This window comes from Calonectris borealis, chromosome 29 (genome assembly GCF_964195595.1).
Source record: "Calonectris borealis chromosome 29, bCalBor7.hap1.2, whole genome shotgun sequence".
Lineage (NCBI taxonomy): Eukaryota > Metazoa > Chordata > Aves > Procellariiformes > Procellariidae > Calonectris > Calonectris borealis.
In genome coordinates, this window is record NC_134340.1 from 3,647,923 (window position 1) to 3,663,224 (window position 15,302).

The 15,302-nt window shown below is 51.1% G+C and overlaps 1 protein-coding gene across 4 annotated transcripts in view; it reads right to left on the reverse strand.

The window, feature by feature from the left end:
* The window catches only part of PLEKHO1 (pleckstrin homology domain containing O1), a 28,631-nt gene extending 15,656 nt beyond the window's left edge, over window positions 1-12,975 (reverse strand). For 2 of the 4 annotated variants that reach the window (XR_012677600.1, XM_075175959.1), the window contains exons 1-2: window positions 12,640-12,950; window positions 11,645-11,791 (exon numbers count right to left, since the gene is read on the reverse strand). Coding sequence is in view for 3 of the 4 variants with exons in the window: in XM_075175959.1 (XP_075032060.1) it covers window positions 11,645-11,791; window positions 12,640-12,669 (177 nt within the window). In the remaining variant the exon portion in view is untranslated. Of the gene's footprint in view, window positions 1-11,644; window positions 11,792-12,639 lie in introns of all 4 variants that reach the window. The other 2 variants (XM_075175960.1, XM_075175961.1) reach the window with 2 other exon arrangements.
* Window positions 12,976-15,302: the final 2,327 nt, after the last annotated feature.

A 15,302-nucleotide genomic window follows, 5' to 3' on the forward strand; every position in this document is an offset into this window, starting at 1 on the left:
GCACATCCAGTCCCAGATTACTGACACGATGCGTGTGCTGCTCTCCCCCGCTGCTGAGCCTCATCCCTTGTGAAGGGGCTATGGGCAGAATTCATCCAGGCACCGGTGATTGCCCAGATCATGGGGTTTCTTCTGGCAGCTGCTTGCCGGGCTTTCACTGCCCGGCCCCCAGAGACCTTGGGCAGCCAGGGGATCGATGGAACGTTTCAAGAAGGAAGAGAGTGCTAGGGCTTGGCCTTCACTGACAGAAGCACTTCTTGGTTGTCCTTTAGAGAGTCGTCGAGTGGCCACTTTGCAGCTTTTACAAGATCTCACTTTTTCCAGGTCTATTCCCCAACACTTTCTGTATTAGCCATGGCGTGGCAGGCACACAGCTATAGATAAATATCGCAGAGGCTTGAATTAAAGATGTGACTTGCACAGGGTCGCGAAGGCTGTGGCTGAGCTGGGAAGGAAGCCAGGGTTCTTGATACTGTCCCATGGCAGACAGACCCCTGACCTGAAGGTGCCGTCACTCGGGGGACACTTGGAGCAAAGAAGAGGACGCGCAGCCTGTCTTCTGCCTGGCCCCCTTTAGTTTTGTACGGCCTTCCTTTTCATTGATATCTTTAATGCGCTATCCTCACATCCCACTCCTGCAGCAGGGCAGCTCTACTCTTTCCATGGTAAACATGAGGAATGTAGGTAACTGGGATGGGAGAGAACGTGGTTTTGGCTGTCCGCTAAGGACAGAACTGTAGCAGGCTCAAATCCATGTCAATCTGCTTAATCCGACTCCAGCCAGGGTCATTACAGGCTGGGATCTGCAGTGGAGTTGAGTAACTCAAGTGCCGGAAAGGCAGATAGTGATGAGGTCTTAGCTCTTGGATTTCTTGAGAGGACTCCACCCCATTTAATATGTTTCCTCCCTAGTTTTGGGAAGCACTGAAGGAATTCCCCATGATTTTTTCAATTGAATTTAAACAAAGAGGCTGACTATAATGCTGTAACCAGCTTTCTAACCAGACACACAGATAAACTGACCATCTGGCCTTGCATAATGACTGCAGTTCCCCCTCTATCCTTTTTCCTTCTATCCCCCAAGTTTGTCTTCAAGAACTAGGAGGCAGACATCGTACACAGCTACTCTTGAAGCCCCAGAAGCTATTGCTTATTTCTGCTCATAACAACAGCCACTGCGTATGGGCTGTTATGAACAGATACGGAAGTGTCTCTCGCAGATGATGTCTATCTATATATCCTCCCCATGCATTTCTAATCGGCTTTTATCTCCTCCCAGTACCATCTTACAATCCACCTCTTTCCAAGAATCTTGGCTGAATTCAGCCCTATTGATTTGCAGCAGGAAAAGCCGATCCCCTCCGAGCCCAGCTGTGGCACAGCGGCTAAGGCACAAGTCCTTACTCCAGATGTTTGCTCATGTAGGTCACTGGGACTTCCCCAGCCCTTCCCTCCTTTCTCAGACACGCAGAGCCTGCACTGTGAACCCATGGGGGCTGGGACTCAAATACCTTGCCTCTAGGAATATCTACAGGAGGCTGCAGAAAGGACGGGTGTAACTGGTTCAGATAAACACCCTTCGGGTGTAGCTACTCCTTTAAAAGACTGACAAGTGCCAGGGCTCTAACACCGCGCTTGTCTTCCCATGACACACACAGGAGACCCTGCTGCACAGACAGTATCGCTTTCACCAAAGTGCCGTGTGTGTGTGTAGATCGGTTATAAAATGCTTAAGAACAGAGAATAAGGAACGTTGCCTTAAAAAGATGATGTTGGGGCCCTATTTCTAAGTTTCAGACAAAGTGGGCAGGTTCAGCCCCCCACAGGTATTTTGTGGGGGTGGGTGCACGCGTGGATACAAGTGCCTAAGGGTATGTCTGCCCTTCAGCCGGAGCTGCAGCACAGGGAGGAAAGGCAGGTTTGTGCTCACTTTGAATTGATTCCCTCTGGTACACAGCCCTGGTAGTATAATGAGGCCATAAAGTGAACGGGGCTGTAGTGTAGTCATTTGATCGTGGCTTTGTTCTGCCTTCATGGTGGGAAGAGGACTCAGCATCAGCCTGAAATGGGCTCCGTTGCGGTGATGCAGAGGCAGTGATTTCATGGGGCACGGGAAGGACAGAAGTCTTGTCTCACAAGGGGCATTGCCAGCTGGTTTCCTCCCTCTCTCCCGCACTGAGACATGCAGGCAGAGCAAAATAATAGAGCGTTCAGTGTGTAAACAGTGAAACTAGAGAGAAGGAAGGTGAAAAGCAAACTTCAAAAGTACCAGCCAGCTCTTTTGTCCTTTGTGGAAGGCTACTGAGGCCAAAAAGAGGGAGGTGGTGGGCATGAATTACAGAACAGAGGCAGGAGAGGATGAGGGCTCAGAGGCTGAGGATAGTCATGCAGCCCATAAAAAAGAAAAAAGCAACCCTTAAAGACCCATAAAACTGCTGGAATTACATGGTCAGCAAAGCCTAAATCCTGGTCATCTATGTCGATAGGAAGTCAGTGACAAACCTGCAGGGTGTCTACCCTCCTCCACATTTTCAGTGAGATTGGAGCCATGCAAATACAATCTTTCAGGTTTCACCAGCAGAGAATTTGGCTTGATGTGCTCCTGGCACCCAGGCAACACACAGGTCTTTGGGTAACGTTTTGGAGACCTTTGGGAGGAAGCAGCCTCAGATGTCTGTTCTCAGTAGGAGGGAATGAAGCGCGATGCCTCTGTCACCCAGTGTGACAGAGGTTTGTAAGGGGTATGGCAGGGGCAGCATAGCAGCATTGATCTTCATTTATGTCAGGGTGACCTACCACAGCTCGTCATGCACCCAGGCTGCTCCGAGTGAGGAGTTAATCCTAGTGCTGGAGATTTACTACGATCATTACGTTTGCTTGTTTGTTTTCTTCTTCGTTGCTGAATATAGATTGAACACAGATTTTTGAAAGTGAGGGGTGATTTTTAGTCTCAGATGCTGAACTCAAAACTCTTGAAGAAAAGGTCTGAGTTCTGGGAAGGGCTGAGCATCTCCTCTGAATAGTCTTCAGTCTGGTTCCCCATCCCCAGGCAGTTTGTCTCTTGCTAACTTGCAGGGAAGACAGCTTAATCAGGCTCTCCAGGGCCTGCCAGTCCTTCTTTTCTACAACTCCTCTTAGGGAGTCAAGAAGAAGCTTCCCTGTCTGGAGCGGCGCATCCTCTCCTGTCCACTGCACAGGTCTGCACACCTGCCTGTGAAGCAGCTGGGGCTCTGCAGATGTGGGTATTTTCTGGATCCTGCTGCTTTCACTAGCCTTTCTTAAGGTCTCCCACACTGTAGTTTGAAGCTGAGAGGAATCAGGGACTGCTTGGCTTAATGTGCTAGGAAGGGAGAGGCCTGGATGGTTGATTTTGGCAAAATCATTCCTAGCTGGGAGGTGGCCAGCAGGTCTTTCCTTCCTCACACTTGCTGAGTGCCTGGCATGCAGCGAGCTGACGGATCTCAGAGCCTCATGGGCAGGTAGGTCCTCACTCCTTGCCCTGTAGGGAAGCTCTGGAATTAAGGGATTAAGGTAAATAAATCCCAGCAATTGCTGCCATGGCTGTCTGCTGGCTTTGCTATCCGTATTGCACCTGCCCTAGGCAGAGAAAACAATTTTCCTCTCCTGGGGTTCAGCCTGGCTCCTCCCCATCCTCCCAGAAATGCTTCCACACTCCAAGTAGGCCAGGTGAGGTAAGGGAAACCGAGGCACAGAGAAGGAACCCAAAGTGCCCCCATCACCTAAGACAAAGCCAGGTCCCTAAAGCAGGGTACATTAGACCCTGGAGCCATTAGACCACGCAGTCCCTGCACTCGCAACGGCAGCTGCCACTGCTTGGGGTGTAGCTACACTGCAGACAGCCACGCAGCCACCGGCTAATCTGGGCCTGCAGTCAGCGGCGAGATGTGCTGAGGCTGACATTGCTGGCGCGTTGCTAAAGTTCAAGGAGGGGAGCTGCATTCCTCACACGCCTCGCCCCCGCAGCTGCTGCCCAGCAGGGTCAGCCCGACGGGACGCCAGCCACGACGGCACTCCCCGTGCCTGTGGGATGTGGCGATCCTGTGGACACGTAGTGGGTCAGAACATCAGCCGTGGTACCTGAAGTACCTTCTCTCAAAAGCCTGTAGGGCTTATTTCTAGCCTTGCAGCTAGTCGTGCTTCCAAAGGTCTGTTTCCTCCTGCGCGAATGCTCCTTCGCAGCATTCTGGCAACGGGAGGATCCCTAATGTGATTTAAATTAACTGCTCCTTGGACGTCTTGCTGACAGAGAGTTAAAATTCCCTCCCTCATCAAGCTGTCACCTGCGACAACTCCAAACCTCCCTGATTCAGATCAGGGCTGTGTTCTGGGGCCAAACCAGGAGCGAAGCGGAAGGGCAGTCACTCAGTCACCAGGCAAAGTTCTGCACTTTTCCTCAGATTTGTTTGGTGGAGATTTGCCTGAGCAGTTCCCTGTTGAAATGTGACATGCTCAAAGCAAATGCGGAAGGTACAGAAAATCATGAGACACCAAGTGTAACGTATCCACGAGACTTTCAAGAGGTCATAAGGTGGCTCAGGGTGTAACAAGAAACCTACAGATTCTCAGTAAAGCTGAATATCCAAACATGGGCAGTCTCGGGGGCAGCATCAGCCAGCATGTTCCCCTCTCAAGATGAGATGAAAGTTTCACTTCCTCAAGCTGAGCGGTTCTACCATCTAGTAAGGGATGGAAATTTCTGCAGAGCTTAGCTAAGATCAGGCTGTCGCTAAGATAGGAATCCACGCATGTGTGCAACACCGGCTCTGGCAGTGCCGGGAAGCAGCACTGGTGAGGGACTGGCAGGTGACGGGGGAGAGCTGAGTTTAATGTCCTGTCCTGTCACTGGCTCCTTGTTCTTCTCAGTTCCCTGGCTGCACAAGGGAGGTAACTGTGTGGTTCTGGTCTGCAAGGGAACTAGAAGAAGAAATACAGGGAGCATTGGGAGAGTTTCAGGTATTACAGTAAGAGGGACCTGCAAAATGCTGAGGACACGGGGTAAAATGGCCTGTGTACAGTGGGACACTGCAGATGGTCCACTTTTTCCTTCTCTAGTACCAGTTAAGGTGCACGTGTGGAGAGAAGGCAGGGATATAGACAGGGTGTTTGTGCAGTCACTGGCGCAGCAGGACCCTGGTTTCGGCCAGAGCCTCCGGACCTCGGTAGAACAGAAATGGCAGTGCTCCAAGAGACTGCCTCCCCATCTGCACACCTGCATCCTGACTGGGAGGTTGCACCATGAACTCGGTAGCTCAAGGGCATGAGCATGACCTTCCAGGCCTTTTCACGTCCAAATTGCTGCCCTGAGCTAACGAGGGGATGGCGGCAGAAAGTTGCTATCTACTTCAGTCCCTTGCCCCGAAGAGTCATCAGCCAAGGCTACCAGAAACACAGGTCTCTCAGAATCGACTGGCCCCTGAAGAACACCCTGTGCTGGAACCAGCTCTTTTGCATCCCAGTGCTGCACTTGAATCCCAAAGCCGTGCTGCCTCATCTCACTAGATTCTCAACGAAGCTACCTTCGTTGCAGGGAAAGGGGATCAGGCTGTGTGTCGTTTCCACCTGAGTGTTCTTTGACCCTCTCTCTGGTTGTGCAGGACGGTGTCGCTGAGACAGGAAAGACACTTCACTGAAACTTTTCACCTTGCTCTGCAAAGTGTAGAACAGAGCTTGGCTGAGCAGGAGAAGGAAGGTGGAAGGGAAAAGGACGGCTTAAAAGAGTAAGAGCAGGAGAGGTATGGAAGGGGCAGCAGGTCCCAGCCATGCAGTCACAGACTACTCTTGCGTAGCCAAAAGCCAAGGGTTTACACACCAGACTGACACGTAGTACTATGACTGTCCCTGAAAACATATGTAACTGCACAGCTCCAATTAACACCTTGTACATGCAGAACGCAATGGACACCAATATATTTTCCTCACCTACCAACTGCAGACATGACACAGAGGCAGAAAACATGGCCACTCCGTACGCAGAGGCATTCAACAAGTGCAAACGCACACCATGAAGCATCGTCACAGCACCAAGCACGTGAACAGCACGTGCACAGAAACGCCACGAGTACTTTGCAGGCTCCATCGCACGCATGAACCACGTATGTGAACTCTAGACATGCCTTCGAATGTGTACTCGCACACACGCACACACCCCTTCCAGGCAGAGCGTTGTGCAGTGTTTGATGGTGCTGTAACAAATGAGGAGCGAGAACAGACTACTTTTCAAGTGCTCTTGTGCTAATTGAGTCGATGCTTTTGGTAGCAAACAAGAAAAGGCTTAAGGAAGCCCCGAGAAGCATTTCCTCATTAACATCTCGTCATCACAGAGTCCGTTCATGCTGTCTGGACAGCCCTGGGCTTCCTGACAGGAAGTGGTAGGAGCCCAGCTGTGTCTGTGTTAGTCTGACTGCTATTCCCAAGTGCAAAGCAATAACAAAGCTGTGCTAGAAACCAGAGAACAATTACCAGAAATTTGCAGGCGGGGAGGGAACTGGTGTGGAGGAAAGCGAGGGGAAAGAATGCAAAAATGATACGAAGAAGGTGTTCTTTTGCTTAGCAGAGCTCAGCTCACTTCAGCACATCTTGTCTTGCATGTTTCTGCCCTGAATGCTTTTTTTGGCTGATGACCAAATGCTAAATAATGAAGGGGTTTTTTGCATAAGTTCACAGAGTTCGGCTTGCAGCAGGGGTACAGATCGCTGTGCAGGCTCAGAGTCCCTGGCTGAACAGGGTCTGTAAGCCTCAGCTACCATTTTGGTGCGTGGTTGGAAGACCAAAAGGTTCTAGGTGTTAGAGCAGGTTTCACAGCTTCCAAAGGTTCATGCCCTAATAAAAGAAAATAACTCAAAAGCCCTGTTTGCGTTTTCCAGGTGTATCAGCTGGTCTGATAAAATATATTTCCTCTCCTTACAGACTTGGTTTCTGCCAGGGAGAAAGCCCAGGCTTCCATCAGAAGTTCACATCTTCCCCTAACCAAAATAAATAAATCAGGGCTAGTCTCTAACCTGCAAGCCCAGGTCCTAGGTAGGCAACTGGAAAAGCACACAGATTCCCAGCAGGAATCAATGTGGATATTGATGGGATTTTGGTGGTCTGAGTCTGCCTGTGGGAGTTAGCCTTTTGGAAACCTATCCGTTCAGCCCCTCCAGATATCAGACCGGTGCTCAGCTCCGAGCCGTTGTCTTCGTGCAACATCATTCCTGCCCTGAGCTGACATCTTTCCCAAGGGATCCCACAGTGTGTGACATACAATTCCCCCTTCCTAGGCACCTTGTGCCTTAGGGAGATGAGTATTATTAGCCCTGCTTTCCAGATGGAGAAATTCAGGCAAAAGTAAATAAATGTCTGGTTTGAATTCATTTAGTGAGTACGTGGCAGAACTGAGGATAGCATCCAGGAGTCCCGGTATTTAACCCCTTCTTCTGCAGCGCTCTGAGCTGACAGGGAGAGGCCGGGAGTCCTGCTTTACCTGCTAAACAACCTGCCTTCTGTTCTAGAGCAGCCACAGAGCTTAAGAGGAGCTGACAAGAAACACCAAGGTTAATATGAGAGTTAACTGTAAGCTCCATCCACCAAATCCACCTTGCTCCGATGGCTTTGATGGAGCAAAAATAATTTATAGCAGAGAAGGTCTTTTATCTTTTGTGGAAACAGACAATTGAGTCTCCTCACCCATCACTGCAGAAATTGGGCTGAGATTCAACCTGTCTAGTGGCCATTTCCACTAGAGTTTTCTGTTCACGTCTCGTCCGGGTTTCCACTATTTAATTCTCTCTCTGGCTGCATCCAGTGCCTGCCCCCTCAGCCACACCGGCAGTGGCAGGGATTCGCAAGTGGAGAGGCCTTTCTCCAGAGCAGCGAAGAGCCTCTCACACAACTCATCAGCACAACCCAGCAGTGGCTCCATTTTCTCCACTGGGCATAATCTGGTGTGTGAAAAAACAAAAGAGGCTCCGACCTGTTCTGCTTGACAAATCCCAATTTATTAAGCTATTTGTGGGAGCTGCAGGCACCTGCTGCCAGGAAAGCGAGCGTGCAGCGGGAGCCTCGTGCTCTGGGAGCAGAGCTCTGAAACACGCGTTAAGACCTGTGGACAGGAGGGAGTGCTGGCTACTGGCTACCAGGGCAGATCTCAGATCTCGTTGGTATGTGAAGGCCTGGCTTTGCTAAGGAATAAAGGTCCAGTCAGTCCCAAAAACTTGCGCCATGTGTTAGAAGATCCATCTGTCTTTGAACAGAAAGTCTTGGAAACACACAAGCGACAGGCAGCCGCATCAACGTGTGCCCTCCGTCCATACACGCGCACGCACGCGTGCTCCCCCAGCCAGGCAGCGCAGGGTACCACGTGCCAGGTGGCTGGAGCCGCCTCGTATATTGAGATGCCCGGAGATGCCGGACCCAGTGAGACAGGCGTATTCTTCAATCCCGCAGGCACACAGAGTCACTTCAGTGCACATGCAGGCAGCCAGATGTTACCTCCGTAACCACGTTTCTACACAACCACAGATTCTTCCATATAAAGACATAGGCAGTCACTGCTGCATGTTATTTATGGTCTTTCACACACATATTCATACACGTAGAGCCACAGTGCTGCTTCAGTTGCACATGCATTCGTTTTTTCCCCGTAAAGAAATACACGCACGCTCCCTGAAACAAACACAAGTGCTCCTTGTTCAGAACTAGCACCCGCATGGCCCCTCCGCAGCCTCATCCCTCTTCTGGGCTCAGAGCACACAGATATTTGAGCGTCCAGATACCTGGACGTATTTGGGAGGGAGGGAGGGACGGACAGACAGACATCTTTTTCCTGCACATCTTCACTGGTGTTGACTCCTGTATGAATACATTCTCTCTTGCGCAGGCTTTCCTGCTCCTTAGCCAAGTAGAGCCTTTGCTGTCAGTTTATTCTCCAGGGTTCAAACAGTTGGGGTACCAGAGAGAGACACAACCACCCACCCGGCAGCGCTGGGTGTCCGGGACATCCCAGTAGTACTGCAGCCAGTGGCAATCCAACTGGTGACTTCAGGGTGGCCAGGATTTTGGAAAACACTCTTGTTTTCCCAGGCAAGATCCAGAGTATTTCCCTCCCATCAAAGGGAGGGTTCGCACACTGCTTAAAGGAGTGTACTGTGCCACACAGCACGGCTTCGCTGTCCCGGAGAGCCGCTGTGCAGTCTGGGCTGCAGACGGAGGGTCTGGGAGGATCCTCCAAACGGGGCAGCTCCGGAGGAGTTTGTAGCATGCAGCCCAGCCGCTCAGGGCTTATAGGCGCTGAATAGCTCTCTGGAAGTGTCCTTTCCCCCTCCCTAGCGAAGGTACTCTGAGGAGGTCCTGAGCTCAGGCAGAATGCATCTGGGCCGCAGCCCGTGGGCTCAGGCGGCCGGTGCAGCCCGGGCGGCAGTCGGGCCTCCCAGCCCGCCCGCAGAGACAGTGCCGTGACAGTCCCAGCGCCTTGTTCTGCCTTTGCTTCGGCGGGGCCAAGTTTCCCCCTCTGCCCACGCATATGACTCCTTCCCCCGCTGAACGGTGGTGAGAGGGACCCTGAAAAGTTCCTGTGTCTGTCTCCCAGTCCCCCCAAAACCACATACACAACCTCATGCTAACTCAGCTGTGACTTTCAGTATTATTCAATCCCATCGCTGATACTGCACCTTCACACCTGCTTGAAGGACCATAAAGCATCCTGCGAACACTGTTAAGCATCTGCCCAGCCTGCAGTGAATTTACCATTACGGAGCCGCCTAGTCCAGCCTATTCCCAATCCCCTCCCAGCCGTTCCAACTGTGTCGGCACAGCCGATGCGGTCTGATCCGAGCAGGCAGCTCCCCTATCATTTGGACTTGGTCATGATTACTTCTCTTCCAGGTCCTGGCTCAAAAAGCACGAGCTCCAGTTCGATCCCCGTTAACTGGGCTGAAGCGTATGTTTCTCCTCAAGCACGTGCTTCAGTGCCGCCTTGAATCAGGGCCCCAGTACAGAAGAGCCATTGACCCAAACTAGTAGAACACGAGGCAGCAGGTAAAATCCTTCCAGCCGTGTAATCTGTCTGTCTAGCAGTTTCTAAACTCTGATCTGTGGCCCCAGAGGTACATGAGCTGCTTGTAAGAGTCATGCAAGACAAGCAGGCCTGCTGTTGGGAAATACATACTATACAGCCTGCGTTACTACTGGAAAATTTGGAAGAACCACAAATTAAGGGAGATTTGTACCATTCGCTGTGACCTCTCGCATCCATCTCTCCATCTAACTTTCCCCATCTGTAAATCTAGCTGTAGAGTCATCATAGGTTTAGCGTTTCATTACCACTAGTGTTGTTTGCAGTCTCTAATCTTTCTCTTATTATGTCTTTTTACCTGAGCATTTCTAAGGCACTGAACCCCCAGCCTGCAGACAACATTTATTCCCCACGCCTGTGTCTCTCTCCAGTTCTGGAGCAGCCAAGAGGTCGATGGGAGTGAGCTGTGAAATGCCAACACATAGCTAAGCGCGACCTAGGCTTTCAGTCCGCTTTTAGGCTATTTCTGTGTTCCAATAACCCCTGATCCATCTGCACTTTGCCATGCCCCATGATTTAATTAGCTTCTAAATCAAATTATGCTTGGCACTCCGGACCCTATTACCTCTCCAGATCCTAAACTGGTAAAGCTGGGTCAGGTAGCCATGCATCTGAACAGCAGACCGCCCTGCAATGCCCGCCAGAGAGTAACCTTCACTTACAGGAGGAAACCCACCCAGACCCAGACCCAGATCTGTATTTTTACCCCAAATGCCCTGTCCTAACACCAGCCTGACTCCAAACAGCCCCCGTGCCTCTTCTTGTGGGCACAACTCTCACTAGTGCTAGCGATGAGTTTTTAAAGGGTAATCAGAGGGAGGAGTGCTGTTGCCTGGGGATCTCCTCCTGATGAATTTATCAAGACAAAAACTGAGGGGGGAGGCTGTGCAAGGACAGCCGGATCCCAGCCTGCCAGAGCCTGCAACACTCAGCCTGATAGTCACATCCAATTAAGTCTAATGTAAACACTACATTAAACCCCAAACCGCAGCCGATGTTGAGCGGAGACAAGGGGGAGGAGGGGGGGCACATTTTTCAACAAGGTGTTGGATCCGTGGTTAAATTTCCCCGTTGTCCTCTTGTGGTGTGGTTCAGGGGGAAAAAATACAAGAGATAAGGGACCCATAAATGGCTCGATTCCAGTTGGGAGACCACAGCTATGTCCAAATCGAGCAGTGCAGCAGCTGGGAACAAGACCACTGTCGAACTTAATGACAGAGGACAGGCACAGAAGGAAGCTGGCATTGCCGTTGCACCGCGGAAAGAAAGATGAGGGTTTTAACTCTTGCTAAGTGAATCCTTCCATGTGTCCAGTGCTGGGAAAATGTCTCCCAGCCAGAGCTGTCTGGGAGAGTCGCGGTTAGAGCTGACACACCAGCCCAGGCCAGGTTTCTCCGTGCCGACTCAGGGAGAAGAGAAGCCCCCGAGAAACCTCCTCAACCCAGGCTGGCGATGGAGGGGCGATGGCTGGGCAGGGGCGCTGGGGAAAGGCTGGGGCTGCTCGGCGTGTGCTTTTCATATGCAAAGGGGAGGAAAGGGGGGGATGGGAAAGGAAAATGAAACCGATCCTACCTCTTTCTCTGAGATGTAAAGCTGATCTCCCTTCAAAACCACATAACGGTTTTTCCAGATTTCCCTAAAAATGCCTTTCCCGCAAAATTTCCGCACCCAGCCGACCTTCTCTGGCTGCACAGATTGCTGGTTTCCATCCTGTTGCCCCTAACACAAAGAGAGAGGGAAGAAAATGGGGGAAAACGGTATTATTCTTGCTTTTACACTCCTCTTCTCCCCCCCCTCCCTCTTTGCCCAACTTTCGCCTCCCCCTCCCGCCGGCCCCTCTCTCCACCGAAGCTGGGACCGAGGTACTTTGCTTGATTCACTCTACATAGATTTTTCTGCTGCAGACAAGAAGCAACAACAATAATACCGAGGGGACGATGCAAAAATCGCAGGCAGGGTTTCACTCTGTGCATTATATAAGAAAGGCTGTTGTGTTATATTCGCCTCATACAACGTGCATTTGCCCATGGAAAGAGGAACAGGAGGGTGTTGGGGAGAATTTAAACTAGCTGATTTTTTTACTGCAGTGAAAACTGCATTTTTGAGCCTTTTATGAACAATTAATCCTAGAGGCAAAATCTATGCATGGGTTTGTATTTAAGATTTCTTCATAGACAGCGATAAGATCTCTGGGCACAGCAGACACACACATACGGCACAGAGCAGACGGAGAGCCACAGATAGATGGTGTCTCCGTATTTTATCGTTTCCTTGTGATCAAAAATGAAAACTGCCTGCCTACATCGCTCCGCACTAAACGGCGAATAGTATCTCCTGGCGAATGCAAGAGGAAGGAGAGGCGCTGGGCAGTAGGAGAGAAGGAGAGACGGGTGCTGGCTTTGGTTTTGTTTTGATCTGGCTGGGGTTGGTTTTTTTTTGCAAGGCAAGGGCGGGGGGAGCAGAGGCAAAGCAAACAACTGGAAATCAAGAGATAAGCCCCCCTACCCAAAACATCCGGGAGCCTCCCCCACCCCACCGTGCCCCAAAGAAGAACCGATTTGACTCACCCTTTTTGCAGAATTATTTTTTTTCATCATTCCTTGGTGTGCTGCGCAGGAGGGAGATTGGGGGGGGGATCAGAGAGGGGTTCCCGGCGGCCTCCTCTTGGGGAGAGCGTGGCTGGGGAAATACACAGGGTACCTCCTCTTACTCCCTCTCTGTCTTCACCCTTTGTGGATCACAGAAGCTCTCTAGTTACATTAAGACCAGCCCGCCTCTGTAATACATCCTTAGCCATACAGACACAGCATCCCCCCCCACCAACCGGCACCACCACCACCATCACTGAGCTCTCGTGGGCTTGCACTGGGCTGGCCTGGGCTCCCGAGCTCCATCTATAGCCGTGCGCGTATGACGTCTGGAGTTCACAATAAAGGGCGAATCGCAGCCCATGAGGGTTTTTCTTCTTTGTTTCTGACTCATTGCTGATGTGAGTGTCTGGATGTGTGTGTGGCTGGATGTGAGTGTGTCGAGGCTGGGGTCGGCGGGGGGGACATTGTCAGATGTCCCCCCGTGTCCGAGCCACATTCCTGGCTGTGTCACAGGTCACTGCAAAACTTCCTGGGAGACGGAAAAGCGGCCAGGTGGCACTGGGAGGGTTTTCTGCCAAGAAAGTGGCTGAGTGTTTAGAAGTATAAACAAAAGCACTCTGCAGAGAGGAGCGGGGGATTCCCTGGGGAGGGGGCCAGGAGAGAAGGGATCGCTTCCCAGCAGTGAGGGTCTGGTAACAGGGACTTACACTGCAAAAAGACAGTGAGATTCAAAGCACAGCTTTCCAAAAGTGAGGACACGCTTGGCTTCTTAGAAAATACCCTCTTTCTGCTTATTTGGTCTCCTTCCTGTATGTCCTGCAAGTCCAGAACTATCTGAGTGTGGGACTGAGGTCATAGACTGGGTTTAGATTAGATTAGAGAGATGTGTAAAAAAGAGAGAAAAACAGAGAAAGGAGGAAATAGTTCTGTTCAGATGAAGGGAAAGGAAGAGATTGATCAGTCATCGGTCAATTGATCAGTTGTATGCTTTACAGTGAAAACCTTCCATCCGATCCTTAGTCTGGCGCACACCCACGCTACCGATTGTAGACTGTATTTTAACACGAGTACTTTGGAATTAATGTGTCGAGAATACTGATGATGTACTTATGCTGCTAACATCTTTTAAAACATTCTATGCTGGAAGCACAAGCAGTGGTTGAGCAGTTGGATTAGAAAGTATTTTCAGAGCTTTTGTGAGTGAGGGGCTGGCGGGTTTGTATCTTTTCTTTTTCAAGTGCTGGCATTTCTGTAGTGCTCTCCCGTTTGTGTCGTGAGCTGAATAGCTGGGACAGTGCGACAAGTTACCGTCTAATACAAATCCACCCTCTAAGATGTTCGGAGCAGGGATTGCCTTTTCCTTCTGTGCCTGTGCAGCCCCATACTCCGTGGGGCCCAGAACTGGGAGTTGCCATCTTTGTGCCTCAGTTTCCCCTTTTATACCATGAAGATAATTGTTTTTTTGACAATTATAGTGTGGAGTTAAGAAGTGGCTAAATGCCTTAGTATGGTTCCCTTATTCTCTCTAGTGAATTCAGCGGTGTCAGGTGCTGGTCTGTTCTGCTTGAGAGGCACGGGGAGAGGTGGGTACGGCGTAACTTCTTCCTGCGGCATGGGGAAGAACCACAGTGATGGCTCGTGTCCAGTGAGGGCTGCAGAGGCCCAAGAGTGGCACCTACCCTGGACAGCTGGATTACGGCATGTGGGCAAAGCTGGAGAAGCGGGTGAGGTGTGACGGCAGAGGGACGGAGATGGGTCACGCTCACTGTAGCAAAAGTTGACTGTCTAAAGCCCCCGGTGCAGTTTGCAGGGTCTCTTGCTGCACGACGGAGTGTGCCAATTTATTTAATAACGTTTTGCCTCCCAACCGGAGATGTTATTCTTCACGTCCTGTTTTCAGTGGCCAGGTCCTACGGAGCACCCCAGAGGTGGCTGCAGGCCAATGCCAGATGGCACGATGCTGGTAGCAGCGGGAGAGCTTTGTCATGCCCTTTGAGTCAAGACTCATGCTGGTCAGGGCCCGCTCTCCTCCCAAACGGCCTCCTTGCAGGGCTGTCAGGACAGTTATGTGCTATTTTCACCAATCTAACTCAGATCTCTGGTACAGTTTGTCTCAGGATTGTGTTTGGGGCTTTATCAAGGGATTTACGTGCCAAAAGGCTTACCATTAGGTGCCTTATGGGAGTTTTAAAAGTGGATGGAGAAGATCCTTCACTCCCATTGAAATCCCATTTAAGAGTCTATATCATGCCTTAGCTATACACTTCCCGCAGCCGTACGCCGAGTCACTGGTGTAAGATTCCCCATTGTCACATACGAATTTTTAAACCAATACACAGCATCCGAAAGTTTGCCACAGGCAGGATTTCGTCTGTCACCTAAGCTGCCTTTACTAAAGCAGCCGCCTGCCATCGTCGTGACACGGTGTGCACCCACAGTGTGGTCTGATGACTTAAAATTCGTTTTTATCCGGTTGCATGTTGCCAGCGGCGAGCCCTGGGCAGTGCAGCGTGGTCTGGGTGCCGGCAGCGCGCAGAGGAGACGCCGCCGTCGGAGGAATGGCTGCCTGAGCGGCAGTCGGGCCGATGCTGCCGGCGTGCTTAGCGTTATTGTTCCGGCTCTGGCGTGCCTTCTCCGGG